This window comes from Meriones unguiculatus, chromosome 4 (assembly GCF_030254825.1).
Source record: "Meriones unguiculatus strain TT.TT164.6M chromosome 4, Bangor_MerUng_6.1, whole genome shotgun sequence".
NCBI lineage: Eukaryota > Metazoa > Chordata > Mammalia > Rodentia > Muridae > Meriones > Meriones unguiculatus.
The window spans coordinates 13355223-13378936 of NC_083352.1; the positions used below are offsets into that span (position 1 = coordinate 13355223).

The 23714-nt window shown below is 46.0% G+C and overlaps 1 protein-coding gene across 3 annotated transcripts in view; it reads left to right on the top strand.

Annotated features, from left to right (window-relative positions):
• Positions 1-10645, top strand: part of Mcph1 (microcephalin 1) — a 206855-nt gene extending 196210 nt beyond the window's left edge. For all 3 annotated transcript variants that reach the window (XM_060381444.1, XM_060381445.1, XM_060381446.1), the window contains one exon: positions 162-10645. In XM_060381444.1, the coding sequence (XP_060237427.1) occupies positions 162-217 (56 nt within the window). In that variant the 3' untranslated portion in view covers positions 218-10645. The remainder of the gene's footprint in view (positions 1-161) is intronic.
• Positions 10646-23714: the final 13069 nt, after the last annotated feature.

Genomic DNA, 23714 nt, shown 5'->3' on the forward strand with positions numbered 1-23714 from the left:
TCTCTGAGTTCAAAGCCAGCCTGGTCTTACAGAGTAAGTTCCAGGACAGCCAGAGCTACACAGAGAAACACTGTCTTAAGGGTGGGAGGCTGGGGGCTGAGGGCTGACCTGTGTTGCAACTAGCTATGTTAACTGTCAAACTGATTTTTTTCTCTCTCTAGATTCCATCACCCAACACAAGGTGTGTGACTTTAAAAACTACCAGTTGCTACAATGATACACCTGTGGCTGCTGCCCTCAACACTCAAGAAAGACAGCTTCGGAGAGGAGGAACCAGCGTACAATTTAAGGCTTGATGTCAGATGTCACATGTTACCTTCTATACTGTGGTTTTTATCTTCAGTATGTGTGTATGGGCGTGTCCGCATGCGTGCGTGCGTGCGTGCGTGCGTGCGGTGCTGGAGATTGAATCCAGGGCTTGCTAAGCAAGCGGTTTACCAACTTTTATCTTAAAAACTCTTTTGTGTAACTTACTCACGACTCATATTGTGTTTCAGAGAAGTATTGGCCTACACCCATTGGGTTCTTTATACAGTACTGCTAATAATCATGATGAAAGTAAAAGGTCACAGAACCTTTGTCTGCAGGACACTTTGCTCCCAGTTATAGAATAGAGATTGATTTAAATCGCTTTAGTTCTCAACAGGCTAACTTTCCTGGCTTAGACTCTGAGATCTTTATTAGTGTGTTGTATCTTTATAGGAGGGACAATCACGCATTATTAAGATACATTTATGTCTCTGAGATGCCTCTCAGAGAAGTTAAGGGAGACAATGTGAACGTTTTGTACAATGACAGCACTTACCTTCTGAGTGGCTACCATCATTCCGCCTCAACTGGCTCTCCCAAGGTTCCCTAAGGAAAGCCAGCTACTGGGGCTGAGTTATGTCAGTGAAGTCCAACCCAGGGCCCGTGTGTCCAACTTGCCTAAGGATGCCTATGATATGGCTAATACAAAATTATAAACTTACTAAAACTATTAATGAGATTTTTGTGTGTGTTTGGGGTTCTGGGGGGGTTGTTGAGGGGTAACTCAGTTGCACAGTTCTTCTGAGTGAACTTTGTAGATGCCCTTGTTGCACTGCAGCATGGAAAGGCTGCACATCTCATCATCAGGTTGGTCACTCTTCATGGAGTTGACGAAAGGTCTCTCAGACTGTCCCGGAGCTTTCAGACATCCTGTGTACATCCCAGTGTTGGGTTGTAGTCATGCTGCGGAGTGACCTAACAGAGAAGGTACTGAACTCCAGTGGCCTGGAAGGGCTCATTGTAGCTGTCCGTGCTGTGATTGGCTGCTCATGTCAGCTGCTGTTCCAGCTCAGGAAGTCTCAGTTCCACTTCCAGAATCTTGGCATTTCAGACATAAGCAATTGAATCGTACAATATGACTCTGTGGCATTAGCCTTCTTCACTGTGTAATTGATGCTCTGATGACCGTTCATGCCATGTGTGTCAGTGGATAATTCTTGTTCACTGCCAAACAGTATTCTGTGGCATGGATGTTCTGTAGTTCTGTTCCTCGGTCCCTGAATGAGTGAAGGGGGAAGCCCGATGTGAAAGGCCTCTAAAATCTAAATCAGTTTATGGTGTCAAGTGCTAGATGGTCCAGGAGTCCAAGCTCCTTGGAAGGAATAGATCAAATGAGAGTGAGAGAGACCCCATTTATCCTCCTCCCCATCTTCTACAATCTGGATCACTCTGTTTTCCCTCACAAATCCACATCTTGAAGCTATCACTCCCAAAGTAATAGTGTTAGAAGGTAGAGTTTTGGAGAAACGATCAGCTCATGATGTCCTGAAGAACAGATTGGACTAAAAAGAGACTCAGGAGATGAAGACACCATCCAAGAACCAGGAAGCTGGCAGGCCTCAGCAGGCCTGAATCTGCTGGTGCCTTGATCTTGGGCTTGTAGTATCTTCATAACAAACAGTGTAGACAAGGACTCATCTCTGAGGACAGTTCCACCATATGAAAGGACTCTGCTATAACATGTGGATGCTGCCAGACTGAGATCATGGAATAGACTAGAATATGTTAGTAGGACTGGATTCTAGCCTTTATTCAGTGTTGGAATTCCTGGGGAAAACTGATTTACCTTCCCTGCTCCCAAGATTCTTGGTGTTAAAGGAGGGCATTGCCAACCACTTATCTCATTGGGTGTGCAAAAATAGAAACTAGGATTGTCTTTCAGTGTAGCAGAAACTCAGGAGCTGGTTTATATTGACCAGTTAGGGGACACGAAATGAGGAGAGACTAGGAAGATAGTTGAGAGGACGTCTCTGCCAATGGACTAGTGCTACTGGGGAAATAAGGACTTAGCACAACCCAGAAGACTAAATCAATATTCCATTTACTCCCCATGAAAACAACAATCTTGTTTAGTCTGGGGACCTTCCTACCCAATGTCAGCAGTAATACCAGACATACAGGTCTTTTCCCTCCTCACATAGACCACACCAGGATCCAGAGGAACGACTTGTTTAATCCTAGGCAACTCATGCACTGTGGACTTTGGAGCCTCCCAGTTCTGCTGGTCATTGGGAAGGAGCCAGCACCCATTCTGCACCACACCCAGGCCATGACAGGGACATAGCATCCTCCCGAGGACCAAAGGAAACCAAGGATATTTGCTGCACAATTAGAATGAGAGTCAAAGAAAGAAGAAAGGGAAGCATGTGTAAATCTTTGATTCTTATTCCCAGGCCCCTATTATCTTCAGCCAAGTGATGATTACATGGACTACCAGCTAATCCAGGAGAGTGTCTTTATTTCAAAGTCATCTGGGTATCCCACTTTCCCATGAGCCTCTCTGCGAGTGAGGTACCACACTTGCAGGTTTCAGGATCAGGCCATGGGTGTCTTGACCAGTCCTTGATCCTGCCACCCACACTGCTCCTAGCCTCCCCACATGAAATCAGAGGCTTACTAAACAGCCATTTTCTGGGGCCACAGCCTGGGACTTCTAACAAGTCTCCATCTAACTAATCACCATTGTACCTGCCCTGATGTCTGACAGCCCAGGGGACAAGGCCAGGAGACACAGCCTCATGGGACAGGGAGCCAGGGCTCTGAGGTCTGTGTTATTCTGAGTTTCATCCACCCACAAACAACTCATGGGTGTTCCCAGTGCAGATTAGAAAATGCTAAACAGCTCTGCATCCAAACAACAGAGACAGTCAATAATCTGATCAATTACTGTGTGCTCAGCAATTATTTGGTTTAATTAATGTTAGGCTACAAAGTCTATTTTAGAGCTATCTGTGGTTACAATGTGTTCTCTGCTCTCATTGTTGCTTTTTCTACTAACTTAAAGCTGTGAAGGTTTTGCAGTGTGCCAAGAAGACAGTATCTAGTTTTCTTTCTTTAGTATTTTAACTGTTAACTGAAAGACAGTAATTAAAATTATTGACCTGAAACTAAACAAGAGTACACACATATTCTACAGGCTAAACTAATATTTTATTTGGTACGAGTTCCCAGCTTAGGCGTTCCTATTTTCCCAAAGCCTTAAGACCTTCCAGGGGCAAAGCTCCACCTAGAATTCTAAGATACTGGCAGCTGCTGTGGCTTTATTAATCTGGTTTCAATTTTTTAAACATTTGGATTCACGGCTTATCTATGGGAACAAATGATTGTTCTATCTTGAAAAGTCCAGAGGGAAGATTTACTGAGAAAGTTAACTTCATATCCTCTTCTGTGGGCCAGCCAGTGCGATCCCAGCCAAAGCTAAGGAGAGAGGGATGGCAGGGAGGAACTCCCTTGTGGGCTGGGCCAGAACCCACAGGGGAAAGGCAAGGGCTCCACCAGTCAGCTGACTGGGCCAAGGAGAGCTAGAGAAGAGGAGGCTGCCAGACCTCAGCGATCAACAGCAAGAGCACCCCTATCAGCCAAATGGGGCACTCAGCCAGCGGTGTGAAACCCAATCGTTAAATTATTGGGATCCAGTTAGGGGAGGAAAGAGGACTCTCTGTCCTGAGAGTGTGAAGTTGCGGGTGACAGGGGCAGGGCAAGGGTTCTGACTCAGGAGACCACAAACCTCATTCCAAAAACAGAACGAGGATGCTGTGTGAGACAGGGCCAGTAGCACAGAAGGAGGTGGAAGGCCCAAGACAGATCCCTCAGAGTGATGAAAAGCTGTCACCTCAGCTTGCGGCCACAGAACTCAGAAGGGCCTGTACAGCAGCCTTCCGCCATGATCAGATCTTACAGAAGAATTTGAATATTTTGAATGCTATCATTTTTCATGAGAAATTCCACCACAGCCCCCATTAAGGACTTACTGCACTCAGGGCCCACCATACAATATCGTTTGAACCCAAATTTGATCTTAACTCTTAACTATTTGATCTTAACTCTTAACTATTTGATCTTAACTATTCTCATGGCCCAGGTGTCCTTAACATTAATGTTCTTCTGGGTATCTAAGGTTGGTTCACAACAAACAGAAACAGGAACATACTAGGACATTTACTGAGTATTTATTCTGTATAACTTACTGTGCCAAGCTGCAAAGGTCAGAATAACTAGGGCGGCACTACCCTCAGAGAGTTGATGGCCTCTTGCTGCAGCACTGCCCATGGGGCAATGGCCTTGAAGGGGCTGAGTGCATCTGAAATCCTGTGTAGCAAGTTCAGTGAAGGCACAAGTTAGTTCTATAGGAAAGGGGTGGGTTTAGAAAATGCTTCAGCAGAGGAGGGCATAGGCTTGTTTTGAAAAGAAGCACAGGAATGCAGAGAGACCAGGGAGGAACTGGGCACCAGGAGTGGGCAGACGGTGGGGCCTCAGCTCAGAGAAGTGAGGAGGCAGTGCGCTTGCTTCTGTGTCAGTGAGGCAATGTTCACGGTATGTAATGACCCATGGAAATAAGGGAAGTGTTTAGAGGCTCATGGGCTACCAGGAGCTAGCCAGGTGCTACAGATGATTGCTTTTAAAAGCAAAAAGAATCACCAATGGGTAAGGCAGGCACGGTGCCACGCGTCTGTAATCTCAGTGTTTGGGTAGCTGAAACAGGACTGACATCAGTTTGAGACAAGCCTGGCATACACAGTCTCAGTTTGGCCTGGGATACAGAGTTGAGGTACTGTCTCCAAAAGTCCAAGTTAATTCATAAGACAAAGAAACAAATTGCAAAGATGTTAGAGAAAGCAATAACTATTCAAGATAGGCAAAGGAGCTGGAGCATGGGGGTTCCTGGGGACTGGGGAAGCAAAGAAAGAAAAACAGAATATTGAAAACTATAACTCAAGAATATTTTACTGAATTGCCAAAGATCTGAGACTCCACACTTTAAAAATATATCACATGCCTGAGAAGAGTAACCCAAAACAGTGGGATTACTAAGATTTAAAAAGAAGATAAAAAATCTTGGGCTGTTGAGCTAGCCAGGGCTGCAGTAGGAAAGCATATACCTGATAGATTGAATAACAATAGGAATTTCCTCTCTTGCAGTTGTAGAACCTGGCAATCCAAAATCAAGATCTCAGCAGGGCTTGGTTTCAGGCCAGCCTCTGTCCTAGGCTTGCAGTTGCTGTCTTCTCCTTGTGTGTGCATGACTGGTGCCCACACCTTCTTGTCAGGACACCTGTCATAGTGGACTAGGGCCCCATCTTCCTGACCCCCTGCATCCCTAATCACCACCTTAAAGATTGTGTCTCCAGGGACAGTTAGGTTCAAAGTCTGGGCTTCAATATTGGTTTTGGTACATAACATGAACACTGTGTTTGTATGTATGCATGTATGCATGCATGCAGTGAAAAGACACACAGGAAGCATAAGTATATATAAAGAAACATAGGACATATAGGAAAAAGCTAAAAATTTTCATAACAATGTATAACACAAAAAGAAAGCAAAATAACGTATTTAAGATTTTCAAAAGAACGCATGACCAAAATTTTTATATTTAAAAACTAACTTTTAAGCAAATGGGCCATGGTAAGCTCTTATCAGAATGCCAGGACACAAGAAATTCTCTTGCCATGGACCTGGAGGAAGAGTCAACTGGGTAACAAGGTGTAGACAAGCAAGCTGCGTAGGAGACCCCTGAGGCTGTGGTGGTTAGGTGTGTAAATAGACAGGTGGAGAGGGATAGACAGGCAGCCATAACCATGAGTGCTGAAAGGGATAGTAGGGTGGGTGTGAGCTAGAAGCCATGACCAACAGTGCAACTACTGTAACAGCAGGAGGAAGAAGGGAGATGAGGGGAATGTGCAAAAAATAAAAATGCTTTCATTGTTCATAATGGTAGCAATACTGTTATGATTCTCCTTGGCTGTTGTGTGCTTATTGTGACACAACGGTGTGCATATTCCATAATATACACACAAAATCCAGAAAAGTCTTTCCTTATGTCCGGTATCTGAGAATTAAAATCTCAAGTGTAGAGGAAAGGAGGTCCCAATAGGATCAAGAAGACAAGTTTTATAGACTCTAATTTGAACCAAGCTCATGACACATTTACAACACGTGTATAAAATATTACACCTATGTATAACAAGAAACATGTGTAACATCCAGCTTTGTCCACATACTGAATATCCATCAGTGCCCAAGTTGTAATCCAAAGAAAACTATTGCAGGACTCTAAGAAATGGCTAATTGTACATTTGCTACGAGTATGAGTTTGGAACATCTTGTCACAACAAATTGAACGGCATCAAAGACGACTGAGTGGTGTCTAAAATCTCTGCGGATCTGCCGAAGGAGGCCCCTACCAGGTACAGTTTAAGCACTTTCCATCTCCCTCTGAGTGGGTACTGGCAGAGCACTTACCTAGCATGACCAAGGACCAGGATTCCATCACCAGCAAGGTCTGGGGGAGGCTCAGTGTCAAGGACTGCTGCAGTCCAACAAAGGAGAAGAGTCAGACAGCATACCTCCAAGAGTCTTGACAAAGGCCTTGAATCTGTATGATCCCACTGGTGAGCTCAGCACCCATTTCTAGGAAACATAGAGAACCAACAGTGACACTGGAGAATATTTGAAACCAACTAATGACACATCTTCCTAGAATTGAGAAATCACCATGTCATACCAAGCAAGATGGTAAAAAGTGAATTCATATATAGCTATCGTTTAGAGCCATAGTACATATCATCAAAGACAAAGTAAAAAAGCTCCTGGATTAGGCTGATTGTATTCTTCTAAGAGTAGGCCGGAAACAGGGAGAAAATGGATCTCTTCAATGTACTAGACAGTATTACTAGATCTGGAATTGTGAATTCAATGGTAGTAACTCCTAAACATAAGGTGGAATAGACATTTTCAGATAAATGAAAAAGAATGATTAACTTTACTTTTTTCTTGTATATATTTGTATACATGTATGCATACATACTCATAAGTACACACACACATACGTGGGTATGTGTTAAGCATGTACACAGATATGCTTGTGTATGTGAAGCCAGGGATTGACCTGGGGTGGCTATGTCAATTACTCTCTACCCTAATTTTTTGAGAGGTTTAGCCTCTCACTGAGCCTGGAGCTCACCAAGTAGCCACTGTGGCTACACAGCAAGCTCCTGGGATCCCCCTGTCTCCACCTCCCCACTCTTGAGTCACCTCCCCAGAACCTTGCATGAAGTAGACCATGAAATAGATACAAAGTAATCTAAAGAAATATGGCTTATATCTTCAAAAAATCTGTAAAGATAAAAGAAGGAAACACAAGAGCAGATCAAAGGTTATTCAACATGGTCCTGAGGAAAAGAAAGATGTGAGATTCGTTGAGGTTTTCCCTGCAAGCACAGAATGTTGGACTACAAGAAGAGCGAATGGCTAGTGTTTTGATAAACTCTTCAGGCTCACTCGTGTGTGTGTGTGTGTGTGTGTGTGTGCGCGTGTGTGCTTTCAACCCAGTTATCTACAGTTCCCTTCTGCTCTTTCTTTGCTCATATTTTGGCAAACAATTTGTTTTCACCTCCTGGATAGTAAGCTTCACAAGAGGTTCCTATTTCCCTGGCTCCAGTGAGCAGCCACAAGGCGTCACGATGAATGTTGGAATCTTCTGGCCTGCCGGGTGCTGCAGTTGCCGACAGAGTAGCTCTAGACTCTGAGTAGAGCAATCTGGAAAGAAAGAGGGGGAAAAAAAAAACCCACTCACGTCTCACTGGTTAAAAAATACCAATGGTCCCCAAATTATAGTGTGCCATATGAGTTTATGAGGCGGGCATTTGGAAGTCTACAAGAACCCTGACAAAGCTAGTATTTGCTTTCTGAACTGACTGTTATATAACTATTATCCATAGCATAATTGAGGTACAGTAGATTTTTCATGTTATTCATGCTCTGGATTATTCATGTTTTTCAAGATTTTTAGAGCGGACCTAGACCACAGGGTTCTGGGCAATTCACCTAGACTTTAAGGTCTGTGCCCTCTTATTTGCCAAATCACGAGCCTTTGTCCTGAGCCAACCCCTGAGTGAGGGTGTGGGAATGGGAAGACAGGCTCTACAGCGTGGATGCTGTGTGGACTGGAGGAGGCTCCAGGGCCTCCACCCAGGAAGCAGGCCTTATCTATGCAGTACTATTCTAACCTTTAGAGAGCTGAAGAACAGGAAAAGGCCAGGGAACAGGGTAGCTGCCTGGCCTGAAGGGCAGCCAGCCAGAGGGCAATGAAGGAGCCCCAGAGGGCCGGAGGCTCATGTCCTGGAGGAAGAGGAAAACAGACACAAGATGGGCCACTGGTGCTAGAGACTGAAGGCTGTGAGGTGCTGTAAACTGTATCTGCTATATCACTCCCCATCCACCCAGGGTTCAAATCACTGCTGCAACCTTCCATTTTGAGCTCAATGCTCCCAGTGTCAAGGAAGTTTTTATTTTGGAGACCACTAGAATGGCATGATTTGGGGAGAAGAGAGGATTAAGAAATGGAGTGAGGCCAGAGTGGCTATGGAGAGAAGAAAAGACCTAAGATCTGGGAGGAATTGGATTCCCAAAACGGGGAAGTAGCTCAGGACCTGGAGGACCACGGCTAGGAAGTGGAGGAGAAAGCTGTCAGCCAAAGAGCCACAGGCTCTGGGCCCAGGTCATTTCTACAACATCCAGGAAGTTCTTGTGGCATTTGACACGCTAGATTGGAAGTGATGCAGACCCCTTGTCTGCTCCCCATGTCCTCCGCAGAGGGATAGGGTGATCCTGTGCATCTGCACTGTGCCGAGTCACTGTCTCTAGGGAGCTCTGCAGCTGTGTCTAGGAAAGTTAGCTGCCCAGACACAGGGTTCTCCATAGAAGGTGCCAGCCAGTGCCCTCCTCAGAGGCATGGGGGTGGCCGTTGCATGTGGCAAATCAACCATCAAGAAGGCATTGAGACCCAAAGGCCTCCTCAGCCCAAGAAGGAATTGAGACCCAGAGGCCTCCTCAGCTCACCCAAAATCAGAGCTGTAGTCGCCCTGGGGTAGAGACACAGGAAAGATGACTGTAATGGAATTGCTGTCCTACCACAGCAAAGCCCCTGTCCTCTTCTGAATATCAATCTGTGGGCATCCCAGCATTGATGCCTACTAAAGCTGGTTTCACCCAACTTGCCCATGTCTGTGGAGTCTAAGGCAGTGGTTAAGTGGCCACATGTTACCCCAGAAGTTGGCTTCTCTTTTAATTTCAAGGCATAAGTGAGGAACAGAAAGTCGACTGGAAGCATCATTCTTTCCCGTGCAGTTGCAGTACCATCCTCAGCTTGGCATCATCAACTGTGAGTGGCACAGAATGCTCCCTGTGTCTATTGTTCCAAAGAGAAGCACAGAGATCCAGCAGTTGAGTTTCAGTTATCCACCACCAGCCGTGATCTAGAAATATTAAGGGAAAATTCTAGCAATAAACGATGTATAAGCTTTAAATTGTATACCATTCTAAGTAGTATGCTGAAATCTCCCACTGTCCCGCTCTGCCCCGAGCAAGGTGAGAATTTGCCCTGGCCCAGCGTATCCTCAGTGTATACTGTCAGTCACTGCCTGTCAGTCACTCTGGTAGCTCTCAATTACGAGATAAGCTCCTGTGATATGGTAGTGCTGTGTTCAAAGAACCTTGTACAGTTCTGATGCTATGCCACTTGCCTTGTTCTGCCTCATGGGGTATGTCCTCATCTCACATCCTCACGAGAAGGGTGAATACAGTGCATACATTTACTAAAAGAGGAGCTGGGGAGATAACCCAGTGTGGGAAGGTGCTTTCTGCCTGGCCTGCCGTCCTTCCCGTTCCTGGTACCTACATGATGAAAGGAGAGAGCCAGCAGGTGTCCTCTGGAAGCTGGAGAGACTCAGTGGCTAGGAGCATGTGTTGCCCTTGTAGAGGACCCAGGTTCAGTTCCCAGCACCCACATGGCAACTCACAACTAACTGTAACTCCATTTTCAGAGGATGTGACACCCTCTTCAGCCTTCCATGGGCACCAGGCATTCACATGTCATGCATGAACACAGGCAGTCAAACACTCATACATATATGATAAAAACAAGTTGTTTATTTTAAGGAAAGTTGTTCTTGGAGGAGCCTATGCCTGAGATGTAAATTGAATTAATGAATAATAAAAGAAAGTTGTTCTCTGACCTGCATACACGCACACATAAATGTTTTCAAAATATATTTGAGATTATATTGTTATAATTATTCTTCTATCATTAATCTCTTAACTGTGCCCAATTTATAGATTAGATGCTATCATGGATGTGTATGCACAATAAAAGGCAATGTGTGAATGTTTCAGGCTGTCTGTGGTATTGGTCATCCAAATGCCCTGGAGATAAAGAGGGCAAGAAGGGCATTGACTATGTGAACAGCAGCTTGAGGCCATCCTCTTTCTTCTTCACCTTCCTTTGGAAGAAAGGTAATATTTGGATCATCCAGCTATCAGAGAAACAACAGAGCTAGTGTGGCAAGCACACTTCCCTCCAATGTTGGGTCCCACATCAACTTTGACCTCCAAAAAGCCATCCAGTGAAAAATGGCAAAGTTGGTTTTGTGTCTGTGGTACCCTCCCTGGACTATACAAGCCTCCTCTTCCCACTTCCGCTGCTGCAGCCTGCCGCCTTCTGCCTTAGGTTTCTTCCCTGCTCAGTCCAGTCGGCAGTGTACAGCTGTGTTCCCAGGTCAGAGCGCCCTTCCTTGGCCATCTTCATCAAAGTTCTGAGGCAATAATTCACCACAGGGTAAACAGTCTTCTTAGAAGATTAGTAGCATGGATGGAAGGACTTTGGGGCTCCATGGCAAGGGAGTTCTTAATTGCCTGTTTGAGCCCACAGAGCTACAGGTCTGGAACACAAGTCTGCTATTAGAGATGATAACTTGCCTGATATCACCCCCTTTTAAGTGGCAGAAAGGAGATTCCGATTCATTTGTGTGATCCCAAAGTCCACGTTCTTTCTAGACAGGCTCTCTGTAGACCAGTTCCTGCCAGTCCATAGTGTTTCGCCTCCTGCCCTAATGCCCCATCCTCAACGAAACCAATGCGTGGAATTGGTATTGCAGCCCCACACCCTTCCCCATCACCCTGGGGACATCTTTGTGACAGTCAGCGTGTGTAGGAGGGAACGTGCTTTGGCACCATAAAAGCACCCTTACAAATCCAAAATATTCCAACCTCAAGTGGTCACTGCATCTAGAATGCAATTTCCTTTTCAAAATACCTCCTGAAGTAGCTTGCCAGCAGGCAACAATTAAACCTTAGTAACTAATACAGACTCTGAGGGAGAAGGGGAGCCAAGTAGATTTAGCCCAATTGAATACATTTACTTTTACCGTATGAGTCCTCTCAAAATGAAATGCTAACTTTGAGGTTACATAGAATTAACAAGTAACAAATGCTTACTCTGCCTAACAAGATAAGCTGCCCCTTGGGGACAAACATAATAAATGAATTAAACACTATGGCTGCATATGTTAAATGAAATGGACAAAATTTTCCATAAATTTTGTAGAGGCAAATAAATGATGATAATACAGCATAGGCTTGAGAAAAGTCAAAGTCGTGTCAAGGACTCCACGTCCCATCTAAATTGGATTGTGCTAATACAATCAGAGCTGCAGGGACAGAGAGGGGGTGCAGTGGGAAACTGTGTGGGTCCACAGTTGCTGCTCCTCAGCCTGCAAGGAACATGCCTCTATGTTTATTGCATTCCCACTTAATAAAGCTTCAGCTCACCAGCATAGCTGGAGACAGGATCATCGGAGTTCTCAGAATTCCATGGTTAATGTAGTTAACCAGAAACACTTGGTAAATAATGATGTGCCAAGCAGAGGATCCTCCGAGATTAACAGCTGTCAGCTTCATCAGAACAGCTGTGACCCCACTTTCGTGAATCCTCCAACATTGGGCTTGCCAACTGTCCTACAAGAGATTGGAGGGGGTTTGGACTCTCATCTGAGATTCTAGCTACTCCCACTGCACTTCCTAGACATTTGTATGAGATTTTGCCCTACTGGTACATGGCCTTATACTCTCTGGGGTGGGGGTGGAGTGGGTGCTGGAATATAAAGACTGTGTAAGGGTAACTGAAAGAGAACTTCGTCTCTGCAGCCATGAGGACATCGTCATCCATGCTGGGACTTCTGGATGCCATGGCTGCTTTGGGGCCACCCACGGTTTTGTAACCCCCACTCACACTTTATAAAATAAACCCAGTAAACTCTTCAGTCCCTCAAGTTATACTCTGTCGGAACAGCATTTTGGCATTTATTTATTTATTTATTTAGTGCTCTACGAGAAGGGGGCAGACATTTGTCTGTCTCCACAGTGGAACTTCTCAGACTCCTGCTCCAGCCACTGGCTGCCTTGCCTTGCCTGCCATCATGGACATCTCCTCTGGATTTATAAGCCAAAATAAACTGGCCCTAAGTTGTTCTTGGTCATGGCACATTATCCCAGCACCAGTAAAGTAACTAATGTAAGCATCAATAGGGCTGCCTGCCTGCCTGACCTGAATGACTGGGAAACCAGATAAAGAGGGGGATTGGCCTTACCTACCAAGATAGGAGGAAGAGACAAGGAGGCTGGTGAGAACAGTCGTGGGTCTAGTGGGACAGCAGCGCTTGCCGATAATAGTTGCACTTAGGAGTGCAGGCAGGAGAATTAGAAATTCAGAGAGGGCCAGGGCTGCATGGAGAGTTCAAGGACATCCTGAGTTGCATGGTAAGACTGTGTTAAAAAAAAAAATGTCCAGAGCTGCCTCATCATTTATTTCATTTGTTGCTTGCATATACAAGGCTTGGCTTTGCACTGTGGCACTGGGAGGGAGATAGAGGGAGCAAATCATGAGTTAGAATTTGTGCTAGGCCCATCTGATCCTAAGGAAGTCCTAATAGAGATCTCCAGGAGGAGAAGGACAGGACGTTGTGACAGTGTGACATCTTTATGCCATGTAAATGACAAAGACAAGCTTTGTGACAAACGTGCAACTTCCAAATGAACACAGAAAGATACAAGACCCACTTCCCCTTCCCTGCCTTTCCTGACTTCAGTGCAATGGATTTCAACCCTGACTGCAGACTTTCCTCCTGCAAGGACCTCCTCCTCCCCTTACCTCTTCACAAAATGGCATTGCCTAGGGCCTCTAGTCCTAGGGTCTCTATAGGGTCCCATGTGTGGATCTATTACAGAAGGTTCATCCTTCTGGTTTTAAGTTTGTTTTTTGTTTCTGATTTCTTGAGAGGGGGGTTTCACTGTGTATCTCTGGCTGGCCTGGAACTCACTATGTAGACAAGGCTGACTTTGAAGTCGCAGAGATCTGCTTTCCTCAGTCTCCTGGGTGCTGGTATTAAAAGCATGTGCCAGCATCCCAACCTTATTCCGTTGTCTTTACACATGACACATGAAAATGGAATGACCTTTCAGAAGAAACTGAAAGTAGTCCCAAGTCCTCATTCATTTGGCTGTTACGTGATTTTCAGAGAAAACCAAGATGGGGAATGGGCCTATTCAACACTGAAGTCCTCTAGGGAGTCTATTGTCACCAAGAGGTAACCTGGACTACTCAGGGTTTCCCTGGAGGATTCTGAAGGTGCTCTTAGGATAAGGCCTTCTGTAGTTCTGCACTCCGTTCCTTCCCTCAAGGTGTCCAGGTGCCTAAGTCGATGGGACCCTGGTCAGGAGGAAGGTTGGGGAGAAATCATTCTCCCTAGTTTTCAGTGGTACAGCTCTTTTGGGCAATAGCCATCCGGGGTTTACTTCTTCATTTTGGAGCATCCAGGCACCTGAGCATGCGGGTACCACCAGATGAAGGGACCAAGCAGCTCTTCAAGTGTTTCAGCCTTTTATCTCAGGAAACAGCAACACTTAGATGATTTTTGGCGAAACAGCTGTGCCAGTTTATTCGGATGAACAAGGGCAAATGAGCCTTGGGGGAGTAGAAAGGGATTCTAGGGTGGGCGCATATCATTGGTAGGGGGTATGAGCACTATGAGCACCAGGGCATGCTGGCACAGAACGGGGGGGAGGGGAGTGAGCCTTCCTCCTGCCAATCTCAAAATTGAGATTTCCAGGGTTTGGACACCTCGCTCTAGCTCCATGCTGGCTTCCCGGATCGCACAGTCCACGTGCCCACAGCCTTCCCTTCTGCATTCTGCATACGCTTCGCTCTTCCTCCCTCTCTGTGCCTAAAATAACATGCCAAGTCCACTCAGTGACCCTGCTCAAGCCTTGGGTAAAGGGATGACAAAGGCATCTGTGCTGAAGGCTTGAGGAGGGGCTAATGGCAATGACAAAGAATCCAGGTCAGGGGCCCAGGGCCAACACATAACCACAGCCGGATTAACCACAGCTGGATTCAGGGCATGGACAAGAAGTCCAAAGTACTCAGCTCTGAACAAGCAGGGATCCTGTCCCACCTGGGCTCAAAGCTGTCAGCAGCACCTCCAGCCCTCATCCTGAACTTAGTTTCACTGTTACCAAAAAACCACCAACAAAACCAGGCCTGGTCTGGCCATCCAAAGCAGGCAGACAGGCACAAAGAGTGAAGTCAAAGTCACATGCCCTTGCCTTGCAGGCATGCTCCATGAGACCCTGTTGAGCACTGTGGAACCTTACCACTTCCTAGGATTGAGAGCATCACTCAAGCTCAGTTTCCGGGTAGCCAACAGAGCCATGTGAGCTGTGTGTGTGTGCTAGGGTCATGGGCTTCCTAACCTGCCCTCAGCCTATGAGAATGGCTTATATTTCAGAGTTGGGGAATAGAGTTGTGGGTGTGAACAGCTTGGGGGCTGGCTGTAAGATAATGTGGTTTGAGCTGGAGAGATGGCTCAGTGGTTAGGAGCACTGTTGCTCTTCCAGAGGTCCTGATTCAATTCCCAGCAACCACATGGTGGCTCACAATAATCTATAATGAGATCTGATGCCCTCTTCTGGTATGCAAGTATACATGCAGAGAAAGCTCTCATATACATAAAAATAAATAAATAAATATTTTAAAAAAGATGTCGTTTTTGGAGTGTGGCTCAGCCCAGGGAGGGGTGAAAAGGGAGGAAAGAAACCAGTGGGAGCTGGCGGGGCCTCAGAGAATGTCTGGCTCCACCTTCTCTTGGCAAAGGAAGCAGAGACTTCATCTAGAACCACTCAAAACGTTGACAGAAGAAATTGGGTGGGGACTCATGCCCTAACTTTTCCTTCCAAATCCTTCTGGTCCTTGAAGCCACGTGGTTTCCAGGAAGCCACATGGCTTCAACAAGACAAGGCAGGGCTGCCGGAACACACCAGGGTGGCCCAGGAAACAAGTGCTTCAGAAAGGAAGGGCAATGGCGTTGGAGGTGACGTAGGACACCATGTAACTGAGGTAACTAAGGGACAAATGGGGAGTCTGATGCTACTGGGGCTCAGGGAGACAGTTAAGTTGCCCCAGCATCAGAGGGTGATAACGTGACAGGCTCAGGAGGAGGAGGCTGATGTGCTCTTGGGTGACACCACCCAGGCAGAAGAAAATGGAACTGTAGCTGCGAGGTGTCTGTATGCTCAGGGGTCTGACCTTGCTGTCGAACCCACGCAGAAGCTGGGTGGATTGTGAAGGCCCAATTTGATTGGCACAGTGATAGTCATGGGTGGGCACTAGTAGAGACCCAGCTGCTACCAGCAACGTGCTATCTGCTGTTTTCTCAAGGCTGTGCCTGCCCATTCTTACTCATCTCTAGCTTTTCTGTTCCATCTAAGTCCACATTGTTCTTGCAGCCTGAGTTTTCATTTGTGCAGAATTTCACTCTTTCTTAGCATACTACTATTTCAAGGAGGCCAACTGATCCTGGCTGGAAAGACATCCCCACCTCATATCATTACCCAGGCGTGTCAAGCACTCTAGCAGTGACCTCTGACCTGGTCTTCTTGGCCCCAGCAGGAGCATATTAAGAAACCAGTACACAAGTTCCTCAGATCCAGAGGTTATAGATTTTGTACAAATCCCATGCTGTGTATTCAAGGCCTCATTGGGGCTTGCTGTTATGGTCTGCGGGAATGTTAAAAACAAGCGTCAGAGGAAGTTTTAAAGACTGTTGTTTGAGGGCTTGGGAGAGATCGTAAAGTATTTGCCATGTAAGCAGAGGACCAGAGTTTGACTTCCCGTCTTCTACGTAAAAGGGCTCATGTCTGTGACCCCGTAGCAGGATAGGTGGAGAGGAGCCACCCAGGCTGAGAGCCAGGTTCTGTGAAACTCTGTTGCAAAGTAGGATGTGAAGTAACTGAAGAAGCACCCAACCTCAACCTGGCCTCCACAGAACACAAGCACCTGTGCACACACAGGCACATACCACATATACCACACATATACACAATACACATACACAGCATATACACAATACTCATGTGCACACATGAGACATGCCACACACACATACAACACACATACACAGCACAAAACCAAACATAAAATATATGTATACCCACACACACACACATGCAGAGTTTGGAGTGCTTTTTTTCCCAGCCTTTCTATCCAGATGATGGGGCAGTGTTGGAAACTCAGTGCTGGTGTGGAGGTTCTATAAGCCCACTCTCATTCCCTCTTGCCATTAGAAATTCCACGTGCCACAGACAGACTCTTAACTCAAAGGTAGCTTGGAGCCTAAGAAACTTAAATGATAATCCTGTAATCAGAGAACGTTGCCTTTCGGATTACACAGACCATTGTTTTCTAGGTCAGGATTTGTTGTCATTCCCAGAGTCACTGCAGTGACTCTCTGGTTATCATACCCAGGGAGACAGCTGATCAGTCTTTACTGTGGGGTAAAAGCGGCGGCATTTTCAAGATTTCTGGTTTCACCCTTTAACCCAAAGACTAACTATAAATAGACGTAAAGTCTGGGGTTTCCATGCCTGAGTGCTGCTATAAATAGCTTTAGCCATTTTCCCAGTTCATGCTTTCTAAAAGAACATTCTCTACTTCCCTTCTTGGATAACCTCTGGGAACAGAGCAAGACCACATTCAGAATCTTATTAAGGCAGCTTGACAGAGCTGCTCACCAGCAACCGTGAGTGTTCCTCAAACATTAAAAACAAACCTGAGAATGATTTCCTAAGTGTGTCCATTTAAACAGATACTTAAATGTAAATGTATTTCTGGAAACAACATTTTCAAAGTCAGCAAGCTCTTAACAGTTTCACCCGCTTTCTCAGTCCCCAGGAGTTTTCTTCTAAAACACAAAATTAGGCCTAAACCTAATTACTCATCAGTTCTGAAGTGAACAAATGTGCTCTACTTTCCTTAGATGAACCACTGTGGGGTGTGAAAAAAAAAATGCACTGCCTTCCACTCCCTCACAACACCATGCAGAAAAAGAGGTGTCCCCCAGTTGCCAGGTGTTCAGAAAGTCTCTCTTCTTCCTTGAGAAGGCTCACAGAGCTGCCCCATAAGGACACACCCAGATGTTGGATCCCCAAAAGACCCCTACCCTGAACTCCTTTTCCGTGACTCTGGCTTGGGGAGTTTGAAGCAGAGTCCCACAGAAAGGCCCCTGAACATGTCCAATGCCTGCCTGCTAGCAACCTCTGCTGGCAGTTATGTTCAACAGGGTAGGAAATGAACCGGCAGGGAAGCTAAGCAGGGAAAAGGAAGGTTGATACAGCCCCAAATCAGGCTCCGGGTTTGTGTTTGGTTCAAAGGTGGACAACAGAAGAGCAATAAAAGATGTTCAAGATATTAATGATTTTTAAAGCAAAGTATTTGAGCAGTTCCAAGTTTATAGAAAATATTGAGCAAAAAATAAAATAAGGTTTCTGTGTGCCTTCTCAACACTGTCAATTTCCTCTATTTTTAATCTTCAAATATTGTGAGGCATATTGGCTACAGTTTTAACATATTAATTAAAATCTAGCCCACACTTTAAATTAAGGGTCACTGCTTTTGTTGAGCAAGTATAAAATGGCAAGAGCCGCATTATAAATGTTATACAAAGTAACAGATTACTCTGTCCCACAAACTCCTCATTCTCTCTCCACTCTACTGATGTTCTTTTCTCCCAACTCCTTGGCAACCATTCATCAGTTGTGTCCTCTGTGGTTTTGTCAGAAGACATTTAAAACTAAAAATTCAGCACAATGGATTCTTCTTCCTCCTCTTGTTTTGTTTTTTTCAAGGCAGGTTTCTCTGTATAACCTTGGCTGTCCTGGAACTGACTCCTTAGACCAGGCTGACCTCAAACTCAGAGAACCAGTCTACCTCTGCTTTCCCAGTGCTAGGGTTAAAGGTGTGCGCAAGTTCGTGTGTGTGTGTGTGTGTGTGTGTGTGTGTGTGTGTGTGTGTGTACACATGGGTGAAAAGATTGCTGTTTGGTGTGTAGTAACTGATCATCTAACTGAGCACAAGAAATTCCAAACTATTTCATTTTATTCTTTGCAAGCTTTTGGGCACTGAGGATACAGCTTAGTTGGTAGGATGGTAGGCTAGCATACCTAAAACCCTAAGTTCGGTCCTCAGCACCATATGCAAAATAGAACAGGACAGCACTTGGGAAGTTGAGGCAGCTGGGCTAAGAATTCAAGGTCAGCCTCACCCTCCAGTACACAATGAGTTCAAGGTCAGCCCAGGCTACAAGGACTCCTATCTCAGAATGGATATGCACCTTTCTGAAAGAATGCAAAAGCTGACACGTGGAGAAGAGCCTGCAGGAATCTAAAATAGGGAGAGAGGCATAATGACATTCCAGAGGTGTACTGTGAAGTTGTGGAACTCTTCCCACAAGCAAGCCTTGAGAGAGGGCAAAGGATCGATTGGACAAGCCAATGTCCACAGGAACACAGGCAAGCCAGTTGCAGGGGAGGAGGAAAACTTAAAACAATAAGCCAGGCTTGGTGGTGCACACCTTTGATCCCAGCCCTCTGGAGGCAGAGGCAAATGGATCTCTGTGAGTTCAAAGCTAGCCTGTGAGTTCTAGGCAAGCTAGGGCTGCCTAGAGATATCCTGTCTCAAACAAAACACAAACATTAAAGTACTCACAGAGCCTATCGTGGTCTTACTGACAGGAAAGCTGAGCCACAGAATCAGCGAGGGACATACCCATACGCTAAATTCTCAACACAAAGGAGACTGATCACCCCGGAGAGTGAGTGGGGCCAGGGCTGGGGCACAGCACCACCAGCAAGTGCAAGCCAGCCAGAAAAGCAAGAGAGCAAGAGAAAGTGTTTCCGTGGGAGTGGGTTTTTAGGAAGAAAAGGGGGAAGTCTGTTCTAGGTAAATTGGTGAATTCTGATTGGACATGTTAGCCAAATAATGAATTTTGATTGTTGAACTTTGGTATTTTGTCTCAGGAATGAGTCAGTGACCAAATAAGGGAACAGACCTTGGGGGTTAGCTTGAGGAATGTAATGGCTTTTAGCAAGGGAGAGGGAAAGGGGGTAAAGGGGCAAAACCTTTCTGTGGTGTTTGCCGTGCTCAGGCCTCTGGAGCCCCTTCACTTACTATGGAAGCCAATAATGCATATTTGTGTCATTGGCGGCAAGGAGTCATAAATCAGATGCTAGGTCATAAGCCTAATGTAAGGACTAGAAGAGAACATTCTTGGTGCCTTCTGTACACCAAGTTCAGGTCTGAGCATTGGGGACACACGGCTGACTGAATCTCCCTCTCTCCATGAAGTTTATGCACAGTCTGTGAGGTAGAAAGTAAACCTGACGGCTAAGATCAAAAACTCAAGTGACAACACATGCCGGAGAGGTTTTAGAGAAAGGGGAATCCTCCTCCATTGCTGGTGGGAGTGCAAACTTGAAATCAATCTGGCACTTTCTCAGAAAATTGGGAATAGTTATACCAACAGACCCAGCTCTACTACTCCTGTACATATATCCAAAAGATGTTCCACCATACAAGGACATTTGCTCAACTATGGTCATAGTGGCTTTATTTGTAATAGCCAGAAACTGGAAACAACCTAGATGTCCCTCAACTAAAGAATGGATAAAGAAAATGTGGTACATTTACACAATGGAATACTACTCAGCTATTAAAAACATCTTGAATTTTTAAGGAAAATGGATGGAACTAGAAAAGATCATCCTGAGTGAGGTAATCCGGCCCCAGAAAGACACACATGGTATATACTCACTTATAAGTGGATATTAGCCATGAAGTACAGGATAACCAGGCTACAATCTACAGACCCAAAGAAGCTCAGTTACAAGGAGGGACCAAGGGAGGATTCATGTGCCTCACTCAGAAGAGGAAATAAAATAGGCCTTGGAGGTGGATGGATGGAGGGAACTGGGTAGGAAAGGGGACGTGGAGGGGAGCAGGGGTGAGGATTAGGAGAGAGTGGAAAGGGGGGCTGGGTGAAAGAATGAAAAGTAAAGGTGGAAGGCATCTCTGGGACATGCCAGAGACCTGGGTGCAGGAGGCCCCAGAAAGTCTATGGGAGTCACCCTAGCTGAGAGTCCTAGCAGGGGATGGGGAGATATGGAGCCTACAGTGGCTACCTTCTGTAGCCAGGCAGGACTCCAGTGGAAAGAGGGGGACAACAACCTACCCACAAAACCTTGGATCCAAAATTTGTCCTGCCTACATGTGTAGGGACAAAGATGGAACAAAGATTGAGAGAATGGCCAACCAAAGACTGGTCCTACCTGAGACCCACCCCATGAGAGAGAGCCAACGCCTGATTCTATTAATGATATCCTGCTATGCTTTGTAGACAGGAGCCTGGCAAAACTCCTTTGAGAAGCTTCACCCAGCAGCTGATGGGAATAGATGCAAAGACCCACAACCAAACATTACACAGAGCTTAGGGAGTCCTTTTGAAGATTTGGGGGAATAATTAAGAGAGCTAGAGGGGTCATGGACTCCAGAAAAAGGCCTACAGAGTTATCTAACCTGGGCCCATAGGGGCACATGGAGACTGAACCGCCAACCAAAGAGAATGCATGACTGGTCCTAGGCCCCCTGCACATATGTAGCAGATGGGCAGCTTGACCTTCATGTGGATCCCCCAACAGCTGGAGCAGGTACCCCTTCTGACTCTGATGCCTCCCTTTGGATCCTGTCTCACTAATTGGGCTGTCTTGCCTGGCCTCAGTGGGAAAGGATGTGCCTAGTCCTCCAGTGACTTAATGTTCTAAGGCGGGTTAGTACCCAGGAGGGACCTCCCCCTTCTCTAAGGAGAAGGAAAGGGGAGAATAGGGTGGAGGGGTGTGAGAGGGGAGGACTGGGAGAAGGGGAGGGGGCTGCAATATGGATATAAAGTGAATAAATATTTTTTAAGGTGTAAAAAGAGGGGGCTGGAGAGATGGCTCAGAGGGTAAGAGCACTGTTCATTCAAAGGTCCTGAGTTTAATTCCCAGCAATCATATAGTGGCTCATACCCATTTATAGTGAGATCTGGTGCCCTCTTCTGGCATGCAGGCATACATGCAGACAGAACAAGAACACTGTATTTTAAAAAAAGATGAAAAAATAAAGAAAGAAGGGGAAAGAAGGAAGGAAGGAAGGAAGGAAGGAAGGAAGGAAGGAAGGAAGGAAGGAAGGAAAGCAGGGTGCTTCTACTCCCTGCATGGGTGGTAGCAGCAGGTGGATCTCCACAAGATTCAGGACGGATGGGGGTACACAGTGGTAAGTTTTTTCCAGTGATGAGCACCAGATCATTTCATACTACATACACTTGCCAGGCTTCTCTGAAGATACAGAATCTGATTCTCTTCTACTGGATCTTGTGACTGGGACTTGCTCCCTCCTGTAATTCTGGGGAACACAGTGCCTTTTCTATATTTAGCCCTTAAGAGTCTTCATGCTCAGGCAAGTGAAGCCTAGAGCCACCAAGTAAGACGTTTAGTGTGCTGCTGAATAGGGACCTGAGCCAAGCTGGAGAGGGAACATGTGAGAGAGTGGAAGCCAGCCAGCTCACAGAGTCACGGGAGATCATAAGTCATTGTTCTAAGCACCTGCGTTCTGGGGCTGTTTGTGATGTGCCTAATTGAAATAATAGGTTAAATGTCTACTGGGCTTGTTCTTATTGCACATGAGTATGCTGGAGCCTGCTGGTACTTACAGGTTACTTGAAGAACAGAGAAATTAAGACTAGAGCATAGAGAACGGCTGGACCCATTCCCCATGGTCTCTGACATCTTGTGAGGTGTGGTTGTTAGGATCAATGCACCAATACCGATGTGCCATCGACACCAAAAGCCCTTGCATTTTATTATTCATGTTTCCTTTTGAGACGGGGTCTCATGTAGCCAAGGCTGGCCTCCAACTCACCGTGTAGTTGAGGATAGCCCTGGGCTTCTGATGTTACTGCCTCCACTTCCCTAATGCTAGAATTGCAGATTTGCACCACCATACCAGGTTATTCAGATTTCTTGCTGTTTTGAAGTCCCGTCTAGGCTCTCCAGTGCATTCCCTTCTCTAGTCTCACTTAGCTGTGACAGTGTCCTTTTTTGTGATGGCATTGACAGAGGACTGGTCAGGCACTTTATACTCTGTTCCTTTATGGGGAATCTGTTGGGTGCTTTCTCTCTACTGAGCTGTGGGGAGGGCTTTGGGGGAGGAAGAACACAGAAGTAGACTGCTGTTTCCACCACACAGCAAGGGTTAGTGCTTTGACCATCTCTCAGACCCAGAGAGCCTTTGCCATAGACCTCCACTGGGAACTACACTCCCCAAGCATTCATCACCCTGTACTCTTGAAGCAAGTTCTTATGCACTTGCCCCTCCAGTGTTTCACACCTCCCCTCCCCAACTTCATGCCTATCCCCAAGCTCCTTTCTTGCTTCCTGGCCTCAACTGATACTCAACCCAATTTAAATCCAGAAATCTACAAATCTGAAGTTAGCATCCCCATATGAGAGAGAACAAGTGGTGTTTGTCCTTCTGGACCTGAGTTGTTCCCCTTTGGGTGGGGCCTGGGTTGCTGGAGTCCTGGAGCCCAGCTTCTGGACAGAGAAGGCAGGTCCAGCTAGAGTGTCTTAAGGTGAGGCCCAAGTACCCTAAGCTGGGGTGTGGAAAAGATTTTCCACAGAGTGTTATAGTTTAGCTCTTTTAGCATGAGGTTGCTGGTGACAATGGAAGCTCAGCTGTTCCAAAGCCTATGGTGATACCAAAGTGTTACAGCTCTTGGGTCAGCTGTGCTAAGTACAGCAGAGGTATTGGCCAAAGCCTGTGGACACAGGCCCGGTGAGGCCCAGGCCCAGGGAGCTACAGGACAGGCCCAATGAGACATGGCCTGGAAGAGGATAAATGATGAATCTCAAAGGTCTTGAAGTGAGAAAGCGAGTACGTTTATTCTGTTTATTCCTGTGATAACAAGGGTAATATGAACTCTAGG